This window comes from Eschrichtius robustus, chromosome 1 (assembly GCF_028021215.1).
Source record: "Eschrichtius robustus isolate mEscRob2 chromosome 1, mEscRob2.pri, whole genome shotgun sequence".
Taxonomy (NCBI): Eukaryota; Metazoa; Chordata; class Mammalia; order Artiodactyla; family Eschrichtiidae; genus Eschrichtius; species Eschrichtius robustus.
The window spans coordinates 150,621,613-150,647,747 of record NC_090824.1 but is presented as its reverse complement, the minus strand read 5'-3'; the positions used below and the strand labels follow the sequence as shown (position 1 = coordinate 150,647,747).

The 26,135-nt window shown below is 49.3% G+C and overlaps 1 protein-coding gene across 3 annotated transcripts in view; it reads left to right on the top strand.

Moving 5' to 3' along the window:
* Nucleotides 1–10,642: 10,642 nt before the first annotated feature.
* Nucleotides 10,643–26,135, top strand: part of SYNM (synemin) — a 28,176-nt gene continuing 12,683 nt past the window's right edge. For all 3 annotated transcript variants that reach the window (XR_011075598.1, XM_068556998.1, XM_068556982.1), the window contains exons 1-2: nt 10,643–11,585; nt 19,607–19,731. Coding sequence is in view for 2 of the 3 variants with exons in the window: in XM_068556998.1 (XP_068413099.1) it covers nt 10,776–11,585; nt 19,607–19,731 (935 nt within the window). In the remaining variant the exon portion in view is untranslated. The remainder of the gene's footprint in view (nt 11,586–19,606; nt 19,732–26,135) is intronic.

Genomic DNA, 26,135 nt, shown 5'->3' with positions numbered 1-26,135 from the left:
GGGAAGATTTACAATTGCTATTAATCAGGCTTTCCCTGAAAGTGATAAATATATTTCAGGGACTTTAGGCTTATAGGATTTTAGAGCCAGAAGTGGTCTGTATTAGTTATCTATGTCTGTGTCACAGATGATCTCAAATCAACAAATATTTATTATCTCACATTACGGAGGGTCAGGCATTAGGGAGTGGCTTAGCTGGGTGGTCCTGGCTCAAGGTCTCTCGTGAGGTCCAGTCAAGCTGCAATCATCTCAAGGATGACTTCCAAGCTGACCCACATGGCTGTTTCTTGAAGGCTGTTGGCCTGAGACTTGAGTTCCTCATTGCCTCGGCTTCTCCAAAGGGCTTCATAGGACATGGCATCAGCCTTCCCCCAGAGTGAGTGATCCAAAGGAAAGAGAGAGTGACAAAGAAGGAAGCTGTAGTGTCTTTTATAACCCAAACTCAAGTGTCATGCCCACTCTCCCAGGCACAGTGAGGGAGGGAATGACAGGAGGTGGGGTCATTGGGGCCACCTTGGAGGCCGGCTGCCACAGGACTTCAGAGATAACACAGTCTGATCCTCTCAGTTACAGCCAAGGAAGCTGCAGCCTGGAGAGGTGAGGTGAGCTGGCCAAGATCAAACCAAGACTTGTACGTGGGCTTTCCATATTTTAGGACATTTCAATTTAGCAGCTACTTATTTTGCTTACTAGGTGCTTACCAAAAGCAAGACCAGGCCAGGCAGCGTGGAGATTGCAGGGTGAATAATACAACTGGGGTTCCTGCTCAGGAGATCACAGGTGTGGTGAGGAGCAGGGTACCCTGAAAGAGATTTCCCAGCACATTTCCTCAGAGACTTACAACTGATGGCCACAAGAGTTCAAGAGAAGGCCCGACTCCCACAGGCACCGTGTGGGAGGCGTGTGGATATGGGGACATTTGAGTTGGGCCTTGGAGTAGATCTTTGACAACATGATGAATAAGGGACTTAGGCTGAGAGTCCATGATGTGACCCTGCTAGCTTCAAATCTAACTCTTTGAGGTTCAGACACAGCAGTATTAGTCAAAGATTTGCCTCTGAATCACTTCTTGGTTACTGATGATTAAACTTCGGGGCTGTCCAGAAGGAGGACTCTGGCAGTTTTTCTGAGGGCTCCACTTGTCTTAGTTGCCACTGCTGTTTTTACTGGTGGAGCTGATACTTTGTAATCAAGAAATAAAGAAGCTTCTTCTTCTTTTCCCCCGTCCATGCCCCTCCTCTGGCTCTTCGCCGCCGCCACACATGCCGACTGCCTTAAAGCAGCTTCTTGACTATCTGTGTCATCAAAACAACCCCCAAATTCAGTGGAAAAAAAAAATTAAATACAGTTGGTAAGTTGATGTCTGCTCGTTTTGGAGAATCATCCTTGCCCACTGATTTACCCGCCTGTGAGTTGATCTCGGCAATTAACTATTGAGGAGGTGGTAAGAGGTGAGAAAGGGTGGCCTAGGGTTGAGGGCTGCATTTCCCAGATATGGACCAGGAACCTTCAGGAAGGTGGGGGCAGAGGGATGATCAGCAGAGGTCAGTTACAGTACGTGTCCGTCGCACTTAGAAAACCCACGTGTTGATGAATGCCAGGCCAATGTTATTGATTAAAATTGTAGATGGTATCATTTAGATGAGGAATTTTGATGTTATTAGTTAAGACTCATTAATAAGTCATAATATTAAATTTGTAGATCCAAATTGGCATTTAAAAAAAGATTAAAATATTGAGGGGATAAGTAATAATTTGTAGTACTTTTGTTTCTGTGACTTGGACATGTGTTCAGTGTAAACTATACTTCCTTTTCATTGTGGCCACTACCAAAACAGTTTGAAAGCCACTGATGGATAACAATTTTGCCCAATATGAGAGGAGAGAAAGGCAGCCAAATCTAACCAATCACATTGGATCCTCTGCTAAAACCCAACAGTGTTCACCATAGGGACCATACCATGGGGAAAGGGGACATGATTTTAGGTAGAAGTGGATGAAAGAATGGAAAATCCTACCAGTTACATGTTTTTTTAAAACTATTTGAGAAACACAGCAAACATTTCAAAAGGGTGATATACTTGCTTGGTATAAAGGTCTTTTTAAAAAAGACCATTTATTGCTTGGTATAAAGGTCTTTTTTAAAAAAAGATCTACTTCATTGAGGGGTACTTGACATTCAATAAGATTCACTGATTTTAAGTGTATAGTTCAAGGAATTTTGACAAATGTATATAGTCATGTTACCACCCCCAAAGTCAAGATATGGAATAGTTGTACTATCCCCAACAAGTTCCCTTATTTCTCTGTTTTCAGTCTAGACCCCTCCCAACATCGCAGCCTCTGGGGTGCAACAAGGAAGCCAAGGTGTTTGGAGCAGAATCACAAGGGAGAGGAGGTTGATATGTCTTACGGGTCTACATCTGGTAGTGCCCTGGAGGCCACAGGAGGTCAAGGACTAGGGTTTACTCTGAGTGAAATGGGAAGGTGTGGGAATGCTTTGCGCAGAGGAGTGATCTGACTTGGGCTTTAGAAAGACTATGGAGAAACTACATGTATACTAGGGTTGAACAAATAAGTGAATATACTGTAGAGAATGAGACCCAGGCTTCTCACTATCAGAGAAAGAAGTTACAGATAAGCAAAGGGAGAAGGGAGGCTAGAATGAACCTTGTGGATGGGATTTGGAGGCATTCATATGCACCCATGTTTGTGTGTAGATAGAAAAATAAATACAGATATGTGTGTACACATGGGTTATGTGTGTATGTATGTGTGTATGTTGCCATCTTAACAATATGAAATCTTCCAATCCATGAACACGGGATGTCTTTCCATTTACTAAGGTCTTCCTTAACTTGTTTCAAAAATATTTTGTAGTATTCAGGGTGCAAGTCTTACCCTTCTTTCATTAACTTTAGTCCTAGGTATTTTATTCTTTTTGATGCCATTGTAAATGGAGTTGTCTTCTTAACTTCATTTTTCGATTGGGTAGGAGAAGTTCCCAGTATGCTGTCATGTGTGACTGCTAAGACTTTCCTCCTTGATGAATTAGGACAGGATACAGGCAGAAGGGGATGCACTACTGTACAACGGTGTGGACTTTGGAGAGGTCTGGAGGAAACAGCAATTAGAAAAACTGTGGAATCAGATGACTATTTGCTAAGTGCCCCTGATTCTTTAAGAAAGGAAGTGTTGGTCTCAGCCCTACTGGTCAGCAATATAAAGCAAAGTGTGAGAGTCAGAGCAGCTACTTGATTGTTCTCCAAGGCAGAGAGGACGGAAGTCCAGGCACGGTACTTTCTAAGGGTAAGAGAGGCAGCACTTCTGAGAGGGCTGAGTTCTCACACCAGGCAAGTCCCCTATGTCAAACTCAGGTCCCTGTTGGGGAAGGAGTGGGACTCAGAGACTAGGGACGGGAGTATCTGGGTACTGCAGGTGAGAACCTTGGACCTCCAGGTTCCCCTGGGCCTGCAGAAGTGACCTTCTCCTCCTGTTGGAATACAGAGCGCCCTCCTGCCTCCTGCAAGAAGACCATGCAGAGGCCACAAATAGGGCAGGTACCTTCCAGGATGATGCTTGCCTTTAGGGGTTGACCACTATCTTCCTCCTGTCCCCCAGACCTATATTTAGGTTGAAACCTCAGCAAACCAAGTGGGGAAGTGCTGGGTCTGCACAGGAGGGACAGAAGTTACACACTGAAGGTGCTGCAGAGCTTGGCTACCAGCAGTGGCTGCAACAGCAGGCCTGCGCGAGTCCTGAGGGGGCTGGGTCAGGGAGTCTGTCTGGTGTGGGGTCACTCTACTGTGACTGAGCCCTGGGTGACTGTGGGTATGCTGCTGGGCCGGCCCACATTAAATGACGTAGAGATGCCAGAACTTCTGTGGCAAACCATGGAGGAATGGAACAAAAGATTCAAAAGTGGGCATTAGACAGAAACCCACCTGGCTGGCCGTGTTCCTTGGGAGGCCGTGCGGACACGTCATCTACCAACTTGATAAGGCACCCACAGGTGAGGGGACGAGGCATTGTTGAGAAGCTCCATGGTGGCTTCTTCTGCAGGAGGAGGGGCTGGTGGTAGATGGGGGCCTCTCTGGGGGGTTAAGGCAGCCGTGGTTCTCAAACTTTAATGGGCATTAAACTCAAACAGAGGGCTTGTCAAAAGCCAGAGGTTTCGATTTAGCAGGTTTGGGTTTGCAGCTGGGGAATGTACATTTCTAAAAAGTTCCTAGGTCGTGCTGTTGGCACAAGTTGGAGCACCCCGATACACTGGTGAGAACCACTGGATACGGGCCTAGCAGAGGGCAGGTGGCAGCCTGTAGGCATCAGGAGCAAGATGAGCATAATTACTATGATTAGCAGCCACCCTGGAATGGTAACCCGGGTAAGAGAGGTGACCTAAGGGATCTACAGAGATGACCCGCAGAACATGGTGTTCTTGGGAAAGACAAATGAGGCTGCTGACAAAAACATCGTGAATACATACATAATCATGGTAGGTCATTGACTGATTACCAGGCCTGAGTCAGTTCTCAGATCCCATTGACAGAAGGCAGGACCTGACCACCTCCATGATGAGTAAGTACAGATATGATCTCCAGGGCCTTCCCCAAAGGGAGGACAAGCATTTACACTGGGGAAAAGGGAACAGCCATCTCTTTCCAAAGCAGTTGTGTACCCATGACCAGGTTCAAATTAACGGTGACACTCAGGGCATCCTCCTGACTCTCCTGTAAGAGTAGGGACATATCAGGGTCATGTCCTAAACAGAGCCCTGGCCCAAGACACAGTGGTTTCAGAAGAGCAATCTGGGACTGACACATTTGAGGGTCATTGGTATATGGTTGGTATTGAAAGCCACGAGATTGGAGCAGCCAAGTATACACAGTGAAGAGAAGTCTTGCTGAGTGACTGGTGATTAGCAGAGAGAAGAGGAAACACACATTTGAGGCAGCACTGAGGAAAGACAGCCTCCTCCCAAAGCCTCCTGTACTCCCCAGACCCCGAGTCAATGAGGAAGGGGCTGTGTCCCCTTCTGCTCTGTGTCCCTAGGGCCCAGCCCTGCCCCTGGCACAGAGGAGGGACTCAGTAACTGGTTTTGAATTATCCCACCATGGCCACCACTGATGAACTCCATGGAAAATGTGTTCAGGGCAGTAACAGCAAACATGATGTTCTTTGATGGAAGATTCTTCTTTTTTTAGTTCTTAAGATGAAATGTGAATCTTGTTCTGTTCCTGTTGGGAAGATTAACCAGGGGATGTCTCTTTACCACTTGGGGTCCTTCCCAAGTTCATTTGTAATGTACTGTATATGTCATGACTTTCCAAATTAAGAGAGGGAGGTTGTGCAGGTTAAGTTCCTGCGCATTTTTTTTCATACGACAAATGCTATTTTTGCACCTTTAAAACAGGCAGCCTCTACCCCAACAAACACCTGTTGTGCTCCTATGAAACAGTGATAAACAAATGATCTGCCCTCTCGAAATAGCCAGAAGAGCTGTGACAGCATGGGGAACGCTCTGGGCTCTAAGCAAGAGTGGCTGGATTCAGTTTTTCAAATGAGGTAGGGCATAAAGATGCTGTGTCCTGAAGGCCTTATATTCTCTTCTTCTTTAGTTCTTGTAGTGAAGGAGGGGTTATCCTCACTCTAACAACAAGGAACCTGGGTGTGGAAGGTTCAAGGTCTAGTCCAGGCCTGCCCTCCTGCTCGCTAGCCCCACTCTCCTGGGGACCCCACTGAGCTGCCTGTCATCTGCATTGGTCCCCTGGGTCCTGAGCATCTCCTCCAGCTTTCCTGAGCCTCCGTGTGATTCCTGGGCTTCAGAACTTCACCTATGAGGACAACCAACATTTCCTGGGTGCTGTGCCCCAGGCACTGCACGATGAGCTTCACACAGTACAATGGGCAGTGTGGGGAGTGGGTGAGACCAGAGCCCAAATCCTGCCACTTGTTACTTGCCTGGCCTTGGCCAAGCTGACCACACTGCACCTCCTTTTCCTCATCATTGAAATAGAGCTGCTAGTACCTACTTCCTAGGTGGCTGTGCTGATGATGTGAGTTAATCTATGTAAAGAGCTCAGAACAGTGCCTGGCACACAGTGAGGGCCCTGCAAGGACTAGCTCTGGTTGTCCACCCCAGGGGTTCTCTGTGTGCTATTTTGTCTTCGTTGTTACATGGGTAAGGCAGAGGGGTTGTTGTGCCCAAGGCCATGCTGCTGGTAGGTGCCAGGGCACAAAGTAGCTCTGTTCACTCTGCGCCAGCCTGCCCAGCTCGGACCTTCCAGTCAGCCCCCTGCATTTCCCTTCCTCCACTTGCTTCATCTGCTACCTGGCCAAACCTACAGGGCGGTAGATGTGCCTCCCAGGTCACAAACTTGGGTGTGTAGGGAATCACGGCAGATTTTTCTATATCTATATGTTTTTTCTATATCTCCACCTGTCTTCTATTTAGGGCCCCAAGTTCCACCAGGGTGATGGAAACTCGATCTCTATCAGTTTAAGGTTCTAAGCTTCCTTGGGGCTGCACTAGAAGACTTACACAGAGCCAAGGCTCTGTGGGGCTGGGGACCTACCTGGACCTTATGTCACCTCTCTGTGCTGGCATCCACTAGCCTTCCACTCCACTCCATAGAGCCCATGGTCTTCATCCACATAGGCAGAGGCTGGGACAGTGGGCCCCTATGGACAGTCGAGTGGGTTCTCCACTGTACAAACGTACCTGAATGAGTGGAACTGAAATCCAGCCTGTGCTGTTCTTGCTAAGCTGTGGATGTAGGTACAGGGCTGCTTCCTACCAACACCCACAGTCTAGGCCATGTACCTACGGCTCCTTCATCTACCTTTTTCTAATTTGCACAGAGGCATCTGAGAGCTGGCTGTGGCCCTGCTGGTATCACCCCATCCCTGTCTGAATGGCTCCCTTAGGTCCTCTGCCGCTTCTGAGTGGTGCTTGGGCTCCTGGCCTCACTCATGCTGGGGGTGGGCACCTCAGAAATGCCCTCCTGGCCTAGGCTGCAGCTCTTTCCCTCAGGCCCGCTAACTCCCCAAGGGTGCACTGGGGAAGCCAGCACAAGGCCCCTGCTCCTGGAGCCACGACGTAGCTGGGGTTTTGTTGTCTCCTTGGGGCTCTGCCCAGGAAGGAGCACAAGGCTCCCCTTTCTAGAACCTCTCCAGGAACTACTGTGCTTTCATCACTCCCCTTCATCACTCTTCCCATCTCCTATCTAAGGGAATCTTTTTTTATCTCCCTGGAAACCCAACTCTCCTCAGCTTCCTGCTCTGCCGTCCTGCAGGATTTCCTCCCTAACATTTTGTCTAGACAGAAGTCCTCCCCGAGCCGTTAAAACCTGCATTTTTAAGATCAAAGTCAGGAATACCTTTCTGGCCTGGTTTTCTGCCTGCCTCCCCTTACACAATGGATGGGGGTTGGAGGGGGGGGAATGAACTATTTGGGGGGAAATCCAGTCATTGTTCCCTCCCCCACCCCGAATTGTTCCACCACGCTTGGGGTGCCCGTGGTCCACTGGCCACTCGGCTCCAGGTTCTCCGAGTAGAGAAAAGACCAACCATTCCCATTTCCCCAGCCCAGCCCAGGGGCTGATGAAAAAGGCTGGTCCCTCCAGCCCTGCGCAGCACTCCTGCTTCTGGGTCTTCCGGTGAAACTCTGCCTGGGCGCCGGCTCTCGCCCATCCGCAGCGCCTCTTGCGCAGGGTGGAGGAGGGGATTCTTGCTTGAAGCGGCCCTGGAGGTTTTTCTGGGCTCGCCATCGTCAGGCAGCGCCCCCTGCCGGGCGGTTGGGGAAAATTCTTGCTCTCCTTCAGGGCTCGCGGCTCACAGCCGCAGAGAACTCCGCATCCCACCACGCTTCATTTGCACAGCTGACGACAAGCATCTATGGGTCTACTGAAATCAGTAAGCGGGGCTAAAATGAAAAGTTCTTCTCGCCAATTCTCTGATATTCCTGAGTTCTGTTTTTATTGCAAATTGGTAACAGGTGAGGTAGATAGTCCTGGAGGTGTTTAACCTGTTAGAGGGGGCTGTGGTTAAAAGAAAAATCTAAACCATTGTTTCACCATGGTGGGGAGCAATTTCTTCTATATTGGGCCAATTCTAGAAAAAATATTTACGGGCAATTTTAAAACTTCAAAGTAAAAGTGATTTTATTTAATCACATACACACACACACACACACACACACACACACACACACACACACACACATATATATACTTACAGCTTAGATTACCCACTATATTGAATAGAAGAATGCCAATATGTCAATAATAAAAAAAGGGCTGCAGGACTTTTTTTTTGGCCTTAAGCTATTAATATAAAAGTGTATTTGTTGGGCTTCCCTGGTGGCGCAGTGGTTGAGAATCTGCCTGCCAATGCAGGGGACACGGGTTCGAGCCCTGGTCTGGGAAGATCCCACATGCCGCGGAGCAACTAGGCCCGTGAGCCACAATTACTGAGCCTGCGCATCTGGAGCCTGTGCTCCGCAACAAGAGAGGCTGCGATAGTGAGAGGCCCGCGCACCGCGATGAAGAGTGGCCCCCACTTGCCGCAACTAGAGAAAGCCCTCGCACAGAAACGAACACCCAACACAGCCATAAATAAATAAATAAAATTAAAAAAAAAAAAGTGTATTTGTTAATATGGTAGCGACGTCGGGGCAATTTTACATTTTTATTACAAAGAATAATAAAATATACAATACTTATAATAAATTCCATATAGCAAATTGATTCCTGGAGAATGCTTTCATTGCTTTTTGCAGAACTCTGGTGTCCCTCATCAATCTGTGATTGTAATTGACAAGCGAGTGTAGCATGACATGAATGTTGGTTGATATTTTTGTTTACCTCAACAAGGACAAAGGTGAAATAACTAAAAAACTTCATTCTCAACAGGAAGCACCTTCTTTGCTAACTCGGATAATAGTTTTGAAACACTAGAAAGATATTTCCTCAAATTTTTGTGCTATTCAAAATTCAGTAGCTACAGACACAACACACTAAATTTCATCTGCATTATTAACATGTTCTCCATCACTTCTTTAAGTCTAGACAATCAACAGAATAATAAATCAAGTTGACAGTTACAAGCCATTTACTGATTTCTGCAGTCTGAATACTCAAGCTACCAACACAAAGTCAGTGAACGCAGAGTTGGGTAGAGACACTCAGTAGCACGGGTTATATAGCATTTCCATCCTGCAGGGATATTAGACATCCATAACTTCAAGAACAGATAATAGTAAAATGCAGTAAAATAACTAGGAAGTGATATATTTATTTCCTTTGTTTTTATATAATTAATGGTAAACATACATAATTTAATTTTTAATAATAGCTGGCTGTTATTTCTAACAAAAGCTTTTAACAACTGGCTCACAAAATTCCTGATAATTTAACAATTGGCTCTCACAAGCCATTAGGATCTGGCCCCAGCACACCACTGCCAGGCCCCAGTGACTTCTGGGTTCCACAGTGACAGGCACTGGCAGGAGATGGGAGAGCAGCAAGAGGGAAGGGTTGGGTTTTCCTTCTGCTCCGTCCTGGGATGCATTCTGCAGCTCCTGTTCCTCCAGGCTCAGCCAACACTGTTCCTTTCCTCTGCCTCTAGGGGGTTAATGGCTTCTTGGCTTCTTGCTCTTGCTGGTTCCTAATGCTTCCCCATCACATCCACCCGTTTGTAAGTATTTACTTTTATTACATCCCATTAATCATTCCCTTCCCTTTGAGTGTGCCTCTGGCTGGACCCTTCCTGCTCAAGTCTGCTTCTGGGGTCACAATTTCTAATACTTCTATTCCCAAATATAGGAACTGTGTGTCCTTGGGAAAGTGGCTCAACTTCTCTGAGCTACAGTTTTGTGAGAATTAAGTATGATGCAGTACGGTATGATTTTGAAAGATTAACCAGTGGTACTTAATTTTTTCCTCCTGCTATTTCCTGGTGCCCTATAGCTCTTTTCCAAACTGGGCTGCTATACTCTGTAGCAGATGTTTCTCAGGACAGGATTTAAAGCATAAGTAGGGGGGAGAGCATAAATTTCAAAATCCAAGACCTTGAAGGGTATAGGGGCAAAGAAAACCTAATGAATGGGAGCAAAGCATCCTGCTGGGAGATCCACTGGTCCCTGAGAAGGCCCTCCTACCCTGCCAAGCCGGAAGAGGTGGGACAGCAGAACCCCTGGTAACGTGGGGAGCTGAAGAATTGAGAACAAATGGCTGCAGGCTGAGTCCAGGCAACCGTGAGCCGCTCTACAGTACCCGATGCCCCAGTGTGGTCCTAGAGACGTTCGTACTGATGGGACTTCCATACAGGTCTGGGTGCTGACATCACAGCAGCTGTGTGGCCTGACAAGCAACGGTCAGGTGACGATGTGCACCTGGGTGGATGGGAGAAGGACAGTAACGGGGAGTCTTCCTCAGCATTCTTTCTGCGAGTCCTGCCCGCCGTTATCCGACAGCCGGCGACGAGGACTCACGACAGCCCACGCCTTGGGCTGGACAGCCGCGCGGCGCCACCGTCATTCCGGCAGGGGGCGCTGTCCGGCCACAGTGGCCGCGCCGGGCCGCGCTCTGATTGGCTGGAGGCCGTGGCCCGCTCCCATTCCCGCCCTCCCGGCCTGTTAAGTGCAGTCTCTCGCCAGCTCCCGCCCCAGTCTGCGGGCCTCCGGAGTAGCGGCGGGGCCGGAGCGGCACAGCAGAGGGGACAAGACCAGGGTAGGAGGGAACCGGCCGGCTGGGAGAGACCCGCACACCATCAAGATGCTGTCCTGGCGGCTGCAAACGGGCTCCGAGAAGGCCGAGCTGCAGGAGCTCAACGCCCGGCTGTACGACTACGTGTGCCGGGTACGGGAGCTGGAGCGCGAAAACCTGCTCCTGGAGGAGGAGCTGCGCGGCCGGCGTGGGTACGAGGGCCTGTGGGCCGAGGCGCAAGCCCGCTTCGCCAAGGAGGCGCGCAGCCTGCGGCAGCAGCTAGACGAACTGAGCTGGGCCACAGCGCTGGCTGAGGGCGAGCGCGACGCGCTGCGGCGCGAGCTGCAGGAGCTGCAGCTGCTGGGCGAGGAGGCACGCGCAGCCCGCGGCCGCCTGGACGCCGAGCTGGACGCGCAGCGGTGGGAGCTGCAGGAGGGGTTGGGCGCGCGCGCCGGCCTCGAGGCGTTGCTGGGCTCGCTGCAGGCCGAGCGCCGCGGCCTAGACGAGGCCCACGAACGCGACGTGCGGGAGCTGCGCGCGCGCGCCGCCGGCCTGACCCTGCGCTACCGCGCCCGCGCCGGCGGCCCCACCGCGCCCCCGCCGCGCATGCGGGAGGTCCACAACGGCTACGCGCTGCTTGTGGCCGACTCATGGCGGGAGACCGTGCAGCTGTACGAGGGCGAGGTGCGCGAGCTGGAGGAGGCGCTGCGGCGCGGCCAGGAGAGCCGGCGCGAGGCCGAGGAGGAGACGCGGCTGTACGCGCAGGAGGCGGAGGCGCTGCGGCGTGAGGCGCTCGAGATGGAGCAGCTGCGGGCGCAGCTGGAGGATGAGCTGCTGTGGGTGCGCGAGGCGTACGAGCTGCGGGCAGAGGAGCGGCAGGTCAGTGCGCTGGGAAGCCCCCAGCCCAGGCCCGCGCGCCCTGCGGGTGGGGGCCGCGGGGGAGCGGTGGGGCTCCCCGGACCACGGCTCGTTCATGCCAGGCGCGACGTCGCCGACGGGCGGGGCCGGCCCAGAGGGTGCCGGTGGGGACCCAGGCGCGGAAGGGACCGCCCTGCTCTGCAGTGGGGCCTCAGGGTCCCGGCATCCCGCCACCCCTGGTTCTTCGACTCAGTGGGCGAGTGCCAAGTGGCAGGTCCCGCTGGATAGACCCGTCCCTGCCCTCCTGTTTGGTTGTCAATTTCTTTGGCCCTTGGCATGACTGGGTGCATCCTGACAAATGACCCTCTCAAGCTCTAGGTTCTCTTTCAATTTCCTGTGTTTCGAAGACCGAGTTCACTTAAAAGTCAACCAAGAAGCCCCAGAAGTGACTTCCAGAGGTGACAGCTCTTTCCTTCTCAGACAAGTCTCAGTGTTGGAAGATTTCTAGGCAATGGTCAAGTCCTTACCGTGAGCCGTTCAGAATGGCAGCCCTGTTGGCACTAGGGCTCCCCTGGGGAAAACTTAACTTGTTTTACAAATCGGTTTTTATTTTGCCAGGATGATTTCCCAGTTGGAAGCAGCTGGTGGTGGCTCCCTGGGCCACTGCCTCATTTGTTCTTAGGAGGGGCAGTAATCTTAATGCAGAGAAGAGCATTAAGATCAGAGATGTTTTTCTCACAGTACAAGCTGATGTCTGATCTCTGGGTTGTGTAAAAGCTGTGGTAACGCAGGTCCCTATGGCAGGATGTTATTACAAGTACAGGTAATATAAACAGTTCCTGTTTCAGAGAAGCAGAGCTCAGACTTCTGACACTGACACGGTGACACCTGTGGCTGGATTTATTGTCTGTACACCCAGTCCAGTCCCAGGGTTAGCCCTGGTCCTGCCCAGTCTGGGCCAGAATTGGAAGTATTCCCAAATCCTGCTGTCATCAGTTCTTAGGATGACAGTTTAAGACAACATCCACACAAATTCAGAAATATTTTAAAGGGAACAGTTTGTAGCTTCAAGTTAAAAATTTGTGTTGGAGTGATTTTGTGCCTTTTAAAAAAATTAGAAGTAAAGGAAACATGGCAGTTGTGGCATAGAGGCCTGTGGTGACCTCACAGGCATCCACAAATAATCAGCAGTTATCTGTTGACTACCCCTGGTCCTTAGCACTGTACTGGGGCTTCACTCTTCAAAGAACTAGAGTCTGGATGGGGAATCATATAAAGCAATACAGTACAAAGTTGTTTGGGATTTAATCTTTTGGATCATAGGTTTTGTTTGGCCTCTGCCTCATAATTTTCAAAAGCCTTCTGCTGGGTTTGTAGGTGGGACAAGGGGAGGGGCCGGTGAAGTATGTGCTGATTTCCGGAGCTTACTCTAGACTCCAGAGTGCTTCCCTTTCCAATGATGGTGGCCAGGGATGCCAGTTCCATGGGGCCCCATGCTCTGTGTTGAGTGAAAGTTAAAAAGTGTCTTTAATGTAAGCTTTCACAGAGCTTTTAACCAAAGAGAAGCGCCTGCCAAACTCACTGCCCACTGAACCCCTTTGTAGGGAACCCCTGCTACCACCTCAAGGGTCCCTGCTGTGCAAGCAGGTTTGGAAAAGGCTTCTTTGAGGCGTGTTTTGTGGGCTAAATCCCCACCATTCGTTTGCCATCATAGCTCACTTGGCTCATTTTGGACCTGGAAGCTCTGGTTTCAGTGTTGTTTTTTAGCAGCAGGAACCTTTCCCCCGCAGTTAACTCTTAAGTGCACCGCCAGATATGAAACAGATAAAAGCAGAGTTCCTGGGCTTCCCTGGTGGCGCAGTGGTTGAGAATCTGCCTGCTAATGCAGGGGACACGGGTTCGAGCCCTGGTCTGGGAAGATCCCACATGCCGCGGAGCAACTGAGCCCGTGAGCCACAACTACTGAGCCTGCGCGTCTGGAGCCTGTGCTCCGCAACAAGAGAGGCCACGATAGTGAGAGGCCCACGCACCGCGATGAAGAGTGGCCCCCGCTTGCCGCAACTACAGAAAGCCCTCGCGCAGAAACGAAGACCCAACACAGCCAAAATTAAATAAAAATAAATAAAAAAAGCAGAGTTCCTCTGATTCCAGGACAGGTGGGGACCTGAAGTGCCGTTCAAAATCACCTTTTTTAACACAGGGACTCCAGGGTACTTCCCTGGGGTCACACCTGCCCCAGAACTAGGATCCCACCCTCCTGTCCAGTGATATCTCTCCTATTGGAATTTGCTTCTTTCCCCTAAAAGTAAAGAGTAAGGAAAATGTCTATAAGGACTTGGATATATTTCAGTTCCGATTTGTGGCTGTTTCATTGTACTGCATGTTTCCTTATCCATAGCCTGAATCTTTCACCAGTTACCTTAAAGCAACCATATCTCAAGTTGCATTCCAAAAGACTCAATACCAAGCATTAGTATATTTTTTTAAGAAGTGTAAAAATGCTAGATATTTTGTTAAAGAGTAAATATGGATGATTTAACCCCAAGCCCCTGATGTTTTCAAATTCTATAGAAGCTTAGCCTGGGGAGACTGAAAATATCATAAAACCTGATTTAACTAATTTACTGTAATAAAAGTTTCATTACTAAGAGTTAGCCTTTATCAAGAGCTTTTTGTGTGGCAGGTAGCAGAGGTACCAAGCCCATCACATGTGTATTCACTCTCAGTCCTCACATCAGTCTTAGGAGGTGGGTACTAATATTTACCCCATTTTACAGATGATGAAACTGAGGCCCATAGGTCACCTAGTTAGTAAGTAGCTAAGCCTGGGTTTGATTCATGCTCAATTGCCTGAGCAACTAACCACTGGGCAATATTCCCTCTCTTCTATCTGTTCTATTAAAGATGAACTTTAAACCAGTGTTCAGTTTGCTTTCATAGAACAATGATCAGTGTTCTTCCTAAGGCATAGCACAGAGGTGCCTGTTAATCTACAGTCCTAAAATGCTTTCAGACCCTTCCAGCTGGCTGTTGTCAGAATAGTTTTAGTGTTAAGTCTTTCATTTACTTTTTAACGTGTTCCATACGGTTTAATGGGAACCCCTCTCCCTCATCTGGAGGCAGGAACGCCCACATAGTGCCCAGGCTCTGGGCTGGCACTGCAGCTTGAGGGGGAAAGATGCTCACTAGGACTTTCTTTCTGGGAAAAATGGGCCTTCCCAGATGGCCTACATGCCTTAGACCTCTCTCGTAGGCCCCTCGCCTCAGATTTGCCAGAGAAAAGTTTGCTGAAATGACATCCAAGTTCCCAGCATTTTATATGTAGTTCAGATCACTTGAAGCCTAATTAATACACCCTGTCTCCCAGTCTGCAGGAAGGGGCTTCAGACAAAAACTAAGATGTTTGTGATTTACACCAGCCTTACCCCATAAACATTGAGATTTTGGCTCGTGAAAGTGCACTCTTAGCCTCAAGGCTGACTGTGGCCAGCTTCCACTCCCCCAAGACATGACTGAATGAGAACTTTCTTTCGATAGGAATGGAGTTGGTTTAGCTGCCCTACCTGGGTCTGAACTGTGGCTCTGCCACTGTTTGTGTCTCCGTTTCCCCATCTGTGAACTAGGGGTAATGAAAATGGCCCACAGGGTGCATCCCCATTCAGTTCACTCATTGAGTACTTGGTGTGCCAAGCTTGCCTCTTAAGTGCTGGGGGTACAGCAGGGAGCATAACAGAAACAAAACAGAGAAAGTCCTTGACTGCACAGGTCTGGAGGTGGAAACAGTTCAGTGTTCAGGAGCAGGTGTGGCTGGGGCGAGTGGGCGAAGGTGGCCTCTACAGGACCTGGGCTTCGGCTCTGAGCACGTGGGAAGTCGCTGGAGGGCTCTGCGCAGAGGCGGGTGGTGACCCGTGTCTTCATGGAATCTCCCTGGCTGCTGTGATACACATAGACTGTGTGGGGCACGTGTGGGAGTAGGGAGACCTCTTTAGGAGACACTTGCCACCGTCAAGGCAGTAGGTGCTGGAGGCTTGGGCCAGGGGCAGCGGCGAAGGGCAGAGGCAGGAATCTACCCTGAAGTTGAAGCCCATGGGGTTTGTGGATGGATTGGATGTGGTGGGAGAGAGGGAGAAATCAAGTCCGCTCCAGGGCCTGGGGCCTGAGCAGCTGGAGGAAGGGGGGTGGTGCAGGAAGGCAGGCTTGGGTGGGAGAGCAGATTTCAGTTTGAAATGCCTCTGAGACACCCACCTGGTCTTGTAACATAAATGATGGGTCTGGAGTTCAGGGTGTTGTATGGGCCAGAGATATAAACACTTAGCATCCAATCAATGCTTGTTATTAACAAACATCTAGTTTTTGCATCTAAATGAGGTTATCACAGAATTTAAATTCCCTCGAGCTCTCTAACGTTCAAGATTCTCAGTGCGTGACCATGACACTTGCAAGCTCTTCCTGTTGTGTCTGGGTGACTTGCTCAGCAAGGAGCTGCTCAAGTTTGGTTAAGAGAAAGTGAATTCTTTGGACAGTGAGGGCAGCATGCTTTCCCTGATGTAGCCTACATTTCATCACCAGTTGTGATGCTGCCCAAACGTTCTCTAAATAGCAACTAGAAAGGTGACCTTTCTCCCCAGCTCTAACATTTGGCAAAACTGCTCCTGCTTGGGTTAGAATTTGCTGTGTCTCAGGCTCCAGTGCCTTGGCTTGGCCCACGGTTTGAAAACTTCTGGAGAAGTGGAAGCCAAGTCTGAAGCTTTATTCAACCAGCAGGATCGGTTACAATTTCTGTGAAGACTGTTGGGAGCCAATAATTCTTATATTCCTGCTTCCAAAAGTCAACGAATTTTCCTTTGACAGTTTAGGAAGAGTTGACTCACATGGGAATGTGGTTGGAACTGCACTTATTTTAACTTAAACACAGTTTGATTTTCCTCCTCTTATTTTGCGGGGTGCAGAAATGTTCTGTACCCCCAGGAGGGAGAGAATCTTCGTGTTACCTCCTTGGCATGGCTGGGAGATCTTGACCTGCTTAGGAGGCTTGTAGTTAGAGAATTGAATGTGTTTGATTTTTTTTTCTAAGCATTTTAACAGCAATCAAACTTTTTTGTGAAGAAGGCATTACTACACATTGCCAGATTTTAATATTTAGGTAGAATTTCCTGTAGTAGGAAGGAGTCATATATTTATGTTTACAGAACATTTTATACTGTAACCTTGTACCTGAGTTTATACTCCCTCTAAAATGGGGGAACATAGGCTTTTAACACTGAGACTTAACTATAGAATGTGTGAATGTTGTGACTAAATTCTGGCAACTGTCACTTAAATCAAGACTGGCCAATGGTCTGCTTTGATGAACCTCTTTATCTATTTATAATGCCAGTTTTGGAGGGTGTTTACACTTACCCACCCTCGGATACTAGCTAGCGGTTTTTAAATTTACTCCTTTGCTTTAAAAGCTAAGTGGCTTCAGTTTTTGTTTTTAGCATACTTTGTATAAACAAAAAGAACCTAACAACAATTATTAGCTTAGATATATAGAACTGCTATGAGAAGCAGAATTATTTACATGCTGATCATTCATGCATCTTCTTAGATGGTAAATCCAGTGTGGGACTTAGTTACATTCATTCCTTAGTTTCATAGACATTACATATTTACTTTGGACTGCCAGCATATTGCCAGGTGCCTTTGGTGGAGGGATTACATGAGAAATGAAAATAGATTCCTTCTCCCGTTGTCTTATAATTTTTAAATTCCACAAAAATAAATGTCTAAAAATGTAGCCTGTTAATTCTATTCAGGAATAATGCTACATTTCATTGCAAACGAAAAGTTAAAGTATATGGACTTATTCAAAGTTTAAATATTTGTTCAGTTAACTGTTCCCCAGTGTAACTATAAAATGTTATATAAAACTGTAATGCAGAGTAGGGCAAACCTGTAAAATGGTACAAATGAAGCCATTGTGTTTATTAATTAAAATATATTGTCGATTGAAAATAGTACATTTGGGGGACTTCCCTGGTGGCACAGTGGTTAAGAATCCACCTGCCAATGCAGGGGACACGGGTTCAATCCCTGGTCTGGGAAGATCCCACATGCCACAGAGCAGCTAAGCCCATGCGCCACAACTACTGAGCCTGTGCTCTAGAGCCTGTGAGCCATAACTGCTGAGCCCTCGTGCCACAACTACTGAAGCCTGCATGCCTAGAGCCCGTGTTTTGCAACAAGAGAAGCCACCGCAATGAGAAGCATGCCCACCACAACGAAAGAGTAGTTCCCACTCACTGCAACGAGAGAAAGCCCATGTGCAGCAACAAAGACCCAACGCAGTCAAAAATAAATAAATAAATAAAATAAAAATAAATACATTTATTAAAAAAAAAAGAAAACAGTACATTTTGAGGAGGGTAATATTATCTTGATCATTTCATTTTAAATCTAGTTCACTGGTTGCGTGCTGTGTGACTTGCATGTGAAGAGCATTTTTCTAGAGGCGGGGGCTGGGGGGATGCATGAGACAGCGACAGGCTGTGCCTTGCAGTGTCTCCCAGGTGGGGGGGGGGGGTTGGGTGGTGGGACATGGACAGATGCAATTAACCAGGAGGGAGCGGAAGTGCTATGGGGGCGATGTGAACACATGCCCGGGGAGCACTTATTAAACTACACGAGAACAGTCATAAAAGTTTATATCCAGGTGTGACTTTTGACATTTATGCCCAGAATATATTCTTGTCACATTAACATAACTTTTCTTCCCAGATGATTTTAAAGTAGCTTTTCTAGGTGAAACAAAGAACTCTGTATCATGAGTATGGGGGAAATTCTGTTTCAGATCTGAGTAAATTCTGTTTTAAATATAGTAAAACCCCTGCTTTCTAGTCTTGCCTTATTTTATTTATTTATTTATTTATTTATTTAAAACTTCTTTTTATTTTTTATTTTAAAAAGATTTATTTATTATTTATTTATTTATAATTTATTTTTGGCTGCGTTGGGTCTTAGTTGTGGCATGTGGGATCTTCGTTGAGGCATGCGGGATCTTTCGTTGGGGTGTGCGGGCTTCTCTCTAGTTGTGGCGTGCGTATTTTCTCTCTATAGTTGTGGCACGCAGGCTCCAGGGCGTGTGGACTCTGTAGTTGTGGTACGCGGGTTCCAGAGTGCGTGGGCTCTGTAGTTTGTGGCATGAAAGCTCTCTAGTTGAGACTCGCAAGCTCAGTAGTTGTGGTGCATGGGCTTAGTTGTCCCGCGGCATGTGGGATCTTAGTTCCCTGACCAGGGATAGAACACACGTCCCCTGCATTGTAAGGTGGATTCTTTACCACTGTACCACCAGGGAGGTCCCTAGTCTTGGCCTATTTTAAATAACATCTTACTTCACTAGTGTCATATATTGACTTCCCTAAGCTGACTGATGGCTGAGCTGTAGAGATGCTTTACAAGCATTCATTATTATTAGGGAGAATGAAAAGAGAAGCCCGTGTCCTAGCCACATCTTCCTTATGCGCTGATTAAAAAAACAGAAACCTTCCAGGTGGGAGAAATATAGTATTTAAAAATCATCCTTGGGACTTCCCTGGTGGTGCAGTGGTTAAGAATATGCTTGCCTATGCAGGGGACACGGGTTCAAGCCCTAGTCCGGGAAGATCCCACATGCCGCGGAGCAACTAAGCCCATGCGCCACAACTACTGAGCCTGCGCTTTAGAGCCCGTGAGCCACAACTACTGAACCCCACACGCCGAGAGCCCTTGCTCCACGACAAGAGAAGCCACCACAATGAGAAGCCTGCACACCGCAACGAAGAGTAGCCCCCGCTCACCGCAACTGGAGAAAGCCCACATGCAGCAACGAAGACCCAACACAGCCAAAAATAAATAAATAAATTTATAAAAAAATAAATAAATAAAAATCATCCTTGCAATGACTGCATTTTTAATAAACTTGGAGATTTTTCATCTCTTTTTGTGTCCTGAGCTCTTGGTACCTTAAGTTCAACCCAGCAAAGCTCCAGTCCTCTGATCCCAAAACCTTCTGTTCTCTTTAGAGAAAGATTGCCTGCCTGGAGGATGAGAAGGCAGCCCTTACCTTGGCCATGGCTGACCGGCTGCGGGACTATCAGGAGCTCGTGCAGGTGAAGACTGGCCTCAGTCTGGAGGTGGCAACCTATAGGTAAGGATGCTGCACTGAGTCCACCAAGCTGAAGCTGGCAGTGTGAAAGTCCCTGCAGCCTCCGTGGAGTGGCTGTGGCTTTGTGACAGCAGAGAGCAGCCCTGGTGTGGCCAAGTGAGGCGTCCAGGGCCAGAGAGGGAAGGAGGAGCGGGGCCATGCTCAGATCACGGAGCAGGCATCCCCTGATGGTGGGAGTAGCCAAGTTTTGCACCCTTGCCTGCTCTTTGCGTGTGTCCTGGGAACTGGTGAAGAGCTTTGCACACGTCAACTCCTCGGATCCTAGGGATTAGGTTCTGTGTTAGTTACAGAGCTAGAAAGGGGGGTACCGGGACTTGAACCCCGAAGATCTGAGTCCATCTGCCTGTTGTGCTGTTGCTTCAAATCCCAGGGCTCTGACTCTGTCTACAGGGATTTGGCCTTAAAAGTACTGCGTCTCTGCCCAAAGATCAGCATGGCACTGCAGGCGACTGGCTTTGTTTGTCAAGATGTTGACTTGAATTTGACCAAGCCAGATGAAACAGTCACAGAGCCCTCAAAGGGGCAGAGGACATGGCCCGGTATCCCTGGAGGGGCCTGTGGGTCACAGAGTGGCACTTGCCCTCGGCGCCCCCTTCCTGCCCCCCGGGGGTGAGCCATCTCTGGCTGAGGTGGCACCCCTCACCTTGCGGCTTTCCTGATTGGTGAGGACTGGTACCGAGGGACCCAGATCTCAGACACTTACAATGGAAGGAATTTTAGGGACCCAGTTTCCCCACTTGTGAGAATGATCATGGTGGCCAACGTTACTGAGCCCTTACTGCCTGCCGGACGCAGTGGTAAGTCCTTCGCAGCTGCTCACTGCCCATAGTCACCCTCTGGTGGTGGACACACCACACCCCTTTTGCAGGTGAGAGAAGGCGCCTGGAAGCAGGGATCCAGGCTGCTGAGGGGCCTGTGCCTTACCCACCGAGCATGACAGCCCTTGGAGGAGCCTCTGGCTGAATTGAGGGATGGTCCTAGGGCCAAGCTGGTGGGGGCCTTGCTGGGTCCCTGCTCTGGGAGCTATGCAGCCTGAGTCCTGCAGAAGGGATGCTGGTCAGGACATGGGGGAGGGGAGAGGAGGCACTTGCCAGCCTGTCTTTCCCAAAGTCCATCTCCACAATCTTCTTGGAAATCTCATGGGGTGAACAATTGGAAAATTAAATTGGTAGGGTATTGAAACAAATGCTGAGTGAGATAAGCTAAGCTTTACTAATAAGGAAAACTTCAAAACAGTCGTGCTTTATTTGGGGGAAGGAAGCATTAGGATTTTTTTCACTTGCAAGCGACAGAAACCCTTCTCAGACTGGCTCAAGTCAAAAAAGGCATTTATTACTCATATAACTGAAAAAGTCCTTAGTTTTGGGCATGGTAGGTTCAGGTGCCCGGATGGGGTTGTTGGCAGGCTGTCCCTGCCTTCTCTGGCCCCTCCTTCCTTGCTCTGCCCCCACAGTGGCAGGAGGGGCCCCAAGCAGCTCCAGGCTTTTGTCCTTGAAACCCCCAATCCTGTGGTCAGAGGAGAGGGCTCTTTCCCACCATCCTAGCAGGACTCCTGGACCCCCTCTGGCTCTGCTGGGTCACGTGCCCATTCTTGGCTCGGGGAACGAAGTGCTTGAAAGGGGTCAGCTTCCTATGAGTCACATGGACTGAGATTCAGGTGGGAGGTACCCCAAACAAGGCATCGTTCTAGAGCAGATGCTGGGTCAGCCTAGAAAACCCACATCTGTGCCCCTGTTAGGTGACACCTGGTGTCAGGTGAGGTCTTTTCTCTACAGAGGCAGTTGGATCTTCCTGTTTCCTTTTTGTAAGAGTTCTCTGGGTTGGAGTCAGGAGACTTTGATTTTATGCCTCATCTCTCTGGGATTTTGAGCCCTTTCCTTCCTCGCTTTGTCCTACCCCCAGTTCTCTGTCATGAAAAGTCAGAGGGCACAGGTGGGCATCTTGCCTGAGAGGCCAGGTCCTTACCTCTCTGGTAGGTGTTCACAACCCTACCAGCTTAGCTTTCCTCAAGGCTTAGCTTTTTCTAGCTTTTCTCTTGGTCGCGAGCCTTTTTCGCTCATGTCAGCAGGGACAGAGTTTACTCCTGTCTGTGGCCGGGCGTTTCTTTAACCCATTTAGGGATTGACTTGGCCCTCTCCTAGGAGTTTAGGAAGCATCAGTCCTTTCTGGGAAATGAGTGATTGATTTCACTGTGTGCCTTCCTGAAGTCCAAGTTTGCATGGGGAAAATGGGGAGCTTAGCCCAGGAGCCTGCATATGCCCGGCCCTGCCCAGCTCCAGACCCCAGCCTCTGTGGTTAGAACTGTTGCCGCCCCCCTGCCCTCCAGTGCTTAGAATTGAGTCTGGGAGATGCCCGCAGGTCTAAAAGACGTACAGGGGTAGAATATGACCTGCTTCTTTGTATCAGCCAAAAGCCTAGCATTTTTTATCACTGATAAGTGTCCTGAAGATAAACGCTTGCCATGTCTTACATGATTCTTTCAGTACTTTGTGCTGCTGCCCAAATTCTGAGGCCAGGTATGAAAATTCCTCTTCACAAGTGCCCATTTGATCTTTACAAACCTCGACCCTCCATCTCCGGAAGTTGACCTTCTTCCCACACCCTGCCTCTCTTGAGGGCGGCAGGGACAGTCAGCTCCGTGGGGACCACGTTCCAGGGTCCCGTGCAGTGTGACTGCTCACCAGCCCTGTCCAGAGGGGCTGAGGTGGCCAGTGCTGTGGCAGGCATTGCTTCGCCCGCCGTGGCTGAGGTTGTGTTTCCACGAAGTGGCCGCTCCTCTAGCACTGCTCAGAGAGACATGTGAGGTGTGTGAGCCACTGCTAGCACACCACACATGGAAGAGAAGGGCTGTGGCTCTGGAAAGCTGAAAGCACATCACAGCACGGCTGGACTCTGCGGGCTGTGCTGAGGCCAGGTCTCAAGTATCGTGAGTCCTTCCAAACCCAGATATTTGGCCCTTTCCGGAAACCTTAAAGAAGAAACGTTAAGGTAATAATAAAATGGTGCAACTCATAATTTATAGGGATAGACTTACAGTTTATACGTAAATATATAATTTAACAAAATAATAAAATTAAAACAAAGCAAACCTCAGAGTCTAAGACTGAAGGATTTCACCAAAACTAAGTTGGCCAGTTGGTGGCCAGGGAGACCGTGGCGCCTGGCCTGGCAGGTGAATGTGAGAATGAGCCCTTTGCTCCCACATTGCAGGTGATGATGGGCAGAAGCCGTGGGGCTGGGCTGGGGCTGAGGATGCTGAGAGAAGGGGGAAGTGTGGGAGAAGACAGGCTGGCACAGTTTTGCTTGCTCTTGTCTGCCTGTCTCCAGTGGTGTCATGTGGGGCTGGAGATGCTTATCCGCCTGACATGTCATCTCGAGGTTTTTCCTGACGTGTGAGTGCTTATTATACGAGGGGCTGAGTGATGAAAGGGGAGATTCTCAGAAACAGGACAGGGCGTGGCTCTCAGCTGCATCTGCACATGGGCATCACTGGGAGAAGCTGATGAAGCATCGGCTCCTGGACCCAGTTTAGATATTCCCATTAGATTGGCACAGGGTGGGCCCAGGCATGGTAGTGCTAGAGCTCCGAGGGTGATGGTCAGATGCGTCCAGGGAAGAGAAACACTGGTCCAGGGCCTTGCTCACAGGGGCCTGCCGACCCATAGTGTGGGCATCACTAGGCATCTCAGACTTGTGGGAAACCTTGGGCCCACCCCAGACCTACTGATCAAAGTTGCCTTGTCACAAGATCCCAGGTGATTTGTGTGCACACTACTGTTTGCAGAGCAGCCTACGGGCATCCAGAAAGCTCTAAGCCTGTCTCACAGCAGCCTAGAGGACAAGACAAAGGATAGGCAGGCTGAGTGGGGGGCTGGTGCTGTGGGGGGCTGATGGAGTTTGCAGAGCAGGCTTCCTGGAAGAGGCAGTGCCAAGTCTTGCAGGAAGGGCAGCCAGGAAGAGACCATGTGGGTAGGGCTTTCCAGGCAGAGGGGGCAGCCCGGGCGAGGACCTGAGGACTGACCTCGCGTGCCATCTGTGGCAATGCCAAGCATTCGGGCGTCCCTGGGCAGCTTGGTTTTGGGGGCTGTCATTGAGGGCCATGTATGTTGGGTGGATAAGAGCCACACCCGTGAAGCCATGTTTTGTGAGCTGGGTGGGGTTTGTGCTCTCAGGCTGCTCTGGAGATGCTCGGCATGCAGGGTGTGATGCCTGCTCAGAGGGGCTCAGAAGCGTGCGGCCGGGTGCTGAGATAAGGCTGCACGGACTGAGGTAGCCTCCTACACCATAGGAAACAAGACACGTTCCCCAAGACGCACAAGTGCAAGTTTTCTGGAATCAGAAGGGAGTTGTGAGAATCAGGGAAGGTTTCTAGAGGGAGATGAGATTGATCTGGATCTTGAAGGATGGCAGAGATTTGAACAGACACAGAAGAGGGGGAGGTGGGAAGTGGGGGGTGGCATGGGAGGGAGGGAGGGAGAAGTATGGTTAGGTGAAAAGTCAAACAAGATGTTAAAGTAACAGTATGCATGTTCCAAGAAAATACTGTACATGGTTTACTGCCAATGAACAGAGTTTGATAAAGATGGTTAGGAGAAGGAATGGAGAGCTTCAGGCCGAGGTAATTAAGAGAGATTTTCAAGGGATGTGGGATTTGAGTTGGGCCTTGAAGGGGCAGGGAAAGTGGTGAATAGGAATTGGACTGGCAGAAAGGTGTCAGGAAGGAGCTCCAGGTGCACAAGTCAGGATAAGAAAATAAGTGGAGGAAGGAGAATGCAAGATGAGTCAGCAGAGGCCTGGAAGGAGGCAGATTGCAGGGGCCTCCATTGCCAGGCCACTGAGATGGGGCGGTCCCGGGGCCAAAGCCGAGGAGAGGGGAGCCAGGTGCTGGCAGGTCGAGTGCAGGAGGGTCTGGGCCTGGGGTGGAAGGGGTATGTGTGTCTGTGGGTGGGGGCGGAGGCCTCGGGAGGTGCATGTGGTGGTCGGAGATTCGGGACCTGACATAGGTAGGTACCCGAGGGAGCCTCCACTCAGGGCTGGTGGGGGCAGTGATGGAGGGGCCGGGAGCAGGAGGTTTCTGCGTAGGAACATGGGCAGACGTGCTACTGGGCACACAGTCTTCTAAACTAGACCACCACACACTGAGCCCTTTCCACAAAGCAGGTGGAGAGGGCTCAGTGGGCTTATTCAGACTTAGTGTATAATCTGAAGATGGTGAAACTGACAGTATTCAGAACCCACCATGTCCCAAACCCCTCTACTGCTGACATAAAGATCAAGCCCAAAAGCTATAGATTGAGAACTTGCAGAAACACAGTTAAAAAATAAATAGAGCACTCCCGCCCCCATCCCCCCCCACCAAAAAAGAAAACAGAACCCAATCATCAGGAGTAAGCTGTTAGAAAATATACTGGAAAAAAGAAGATAGTCAAAATTGGAACAAAAAAATGCAAAAATAACCCAGGAATAAACTGAGTCCAGAAACCACAAAACTGAGGGTAAGAAGGGGCCCATCCTGGATTTCTTATCTGGGGGACAGATGATGAAATCTCCATCAAAATTTAAAAAGAGGCTTTGTTTTTTATGTTTTGGGGGTGGAGAATATAACAATTGTAAGTTTTACCTGAAAAAATGGAAAGCAGGGCCAAAAGATTTCTCAGACAAAAAACACTAAAGGGAGTCTTGCCTGGCCAGATACGAAAATGTAGTGCAAAGGTTTCCTGCCTGGGGACTTTATGGCAAAGTCCTTTTAAAAGGACTTTCTTTGTATGTCTGTGCTGGGGGAGGACGTGCAGAGCCCCCCTTTCCTCTTTCTGATGGCAGTGGGCAGAGGTGGCGGGTTTTAACTGAGAATATTCAGTCTCTAGGTTTAGACTGCTAATGAAGCAGTACAGATAACGCTTAACATTGCTAATTTCATCATTTTAATGATGTTTCTGGTTGCTCCATTGTTTTAAGATCACTTGTACCTTTTTATGTTTCTGTTCAAAGGAGAACATTTCTTGGGAAGTTCTCAAGTTCTTGGAGAAACACATTTTTAAAAAATTAATTAATTTATTTTTGGCTGCATTGGGTCTTCGTTGCTGCGCGCGGGCTTTCTCTAGTTGCGGCGAGCGGGGGCTACTCTTCGTTGCAGCGCTCAGGCTTCTCATTGCAGTGGCTTCTCTTGTTTTGAAGCGCGGGCTCTAGGCGCGTGGGCTTCAGTAGTTGTGGCACGTGGGCTCAGTAGTTGTGGCTCGCAGGCTGTAGAGCGCAGGCTCAGTAGTTGTGGCGCACGGGCCTAGTTGCTCCGCGGCACGTGGGATCTTCCCGACCAGGGCTCGATCCCGTGTCCCCTGCATTGGCAGGCGGATTCTTAACCACTGCACCACCAGGGAAGTCCCCATTTT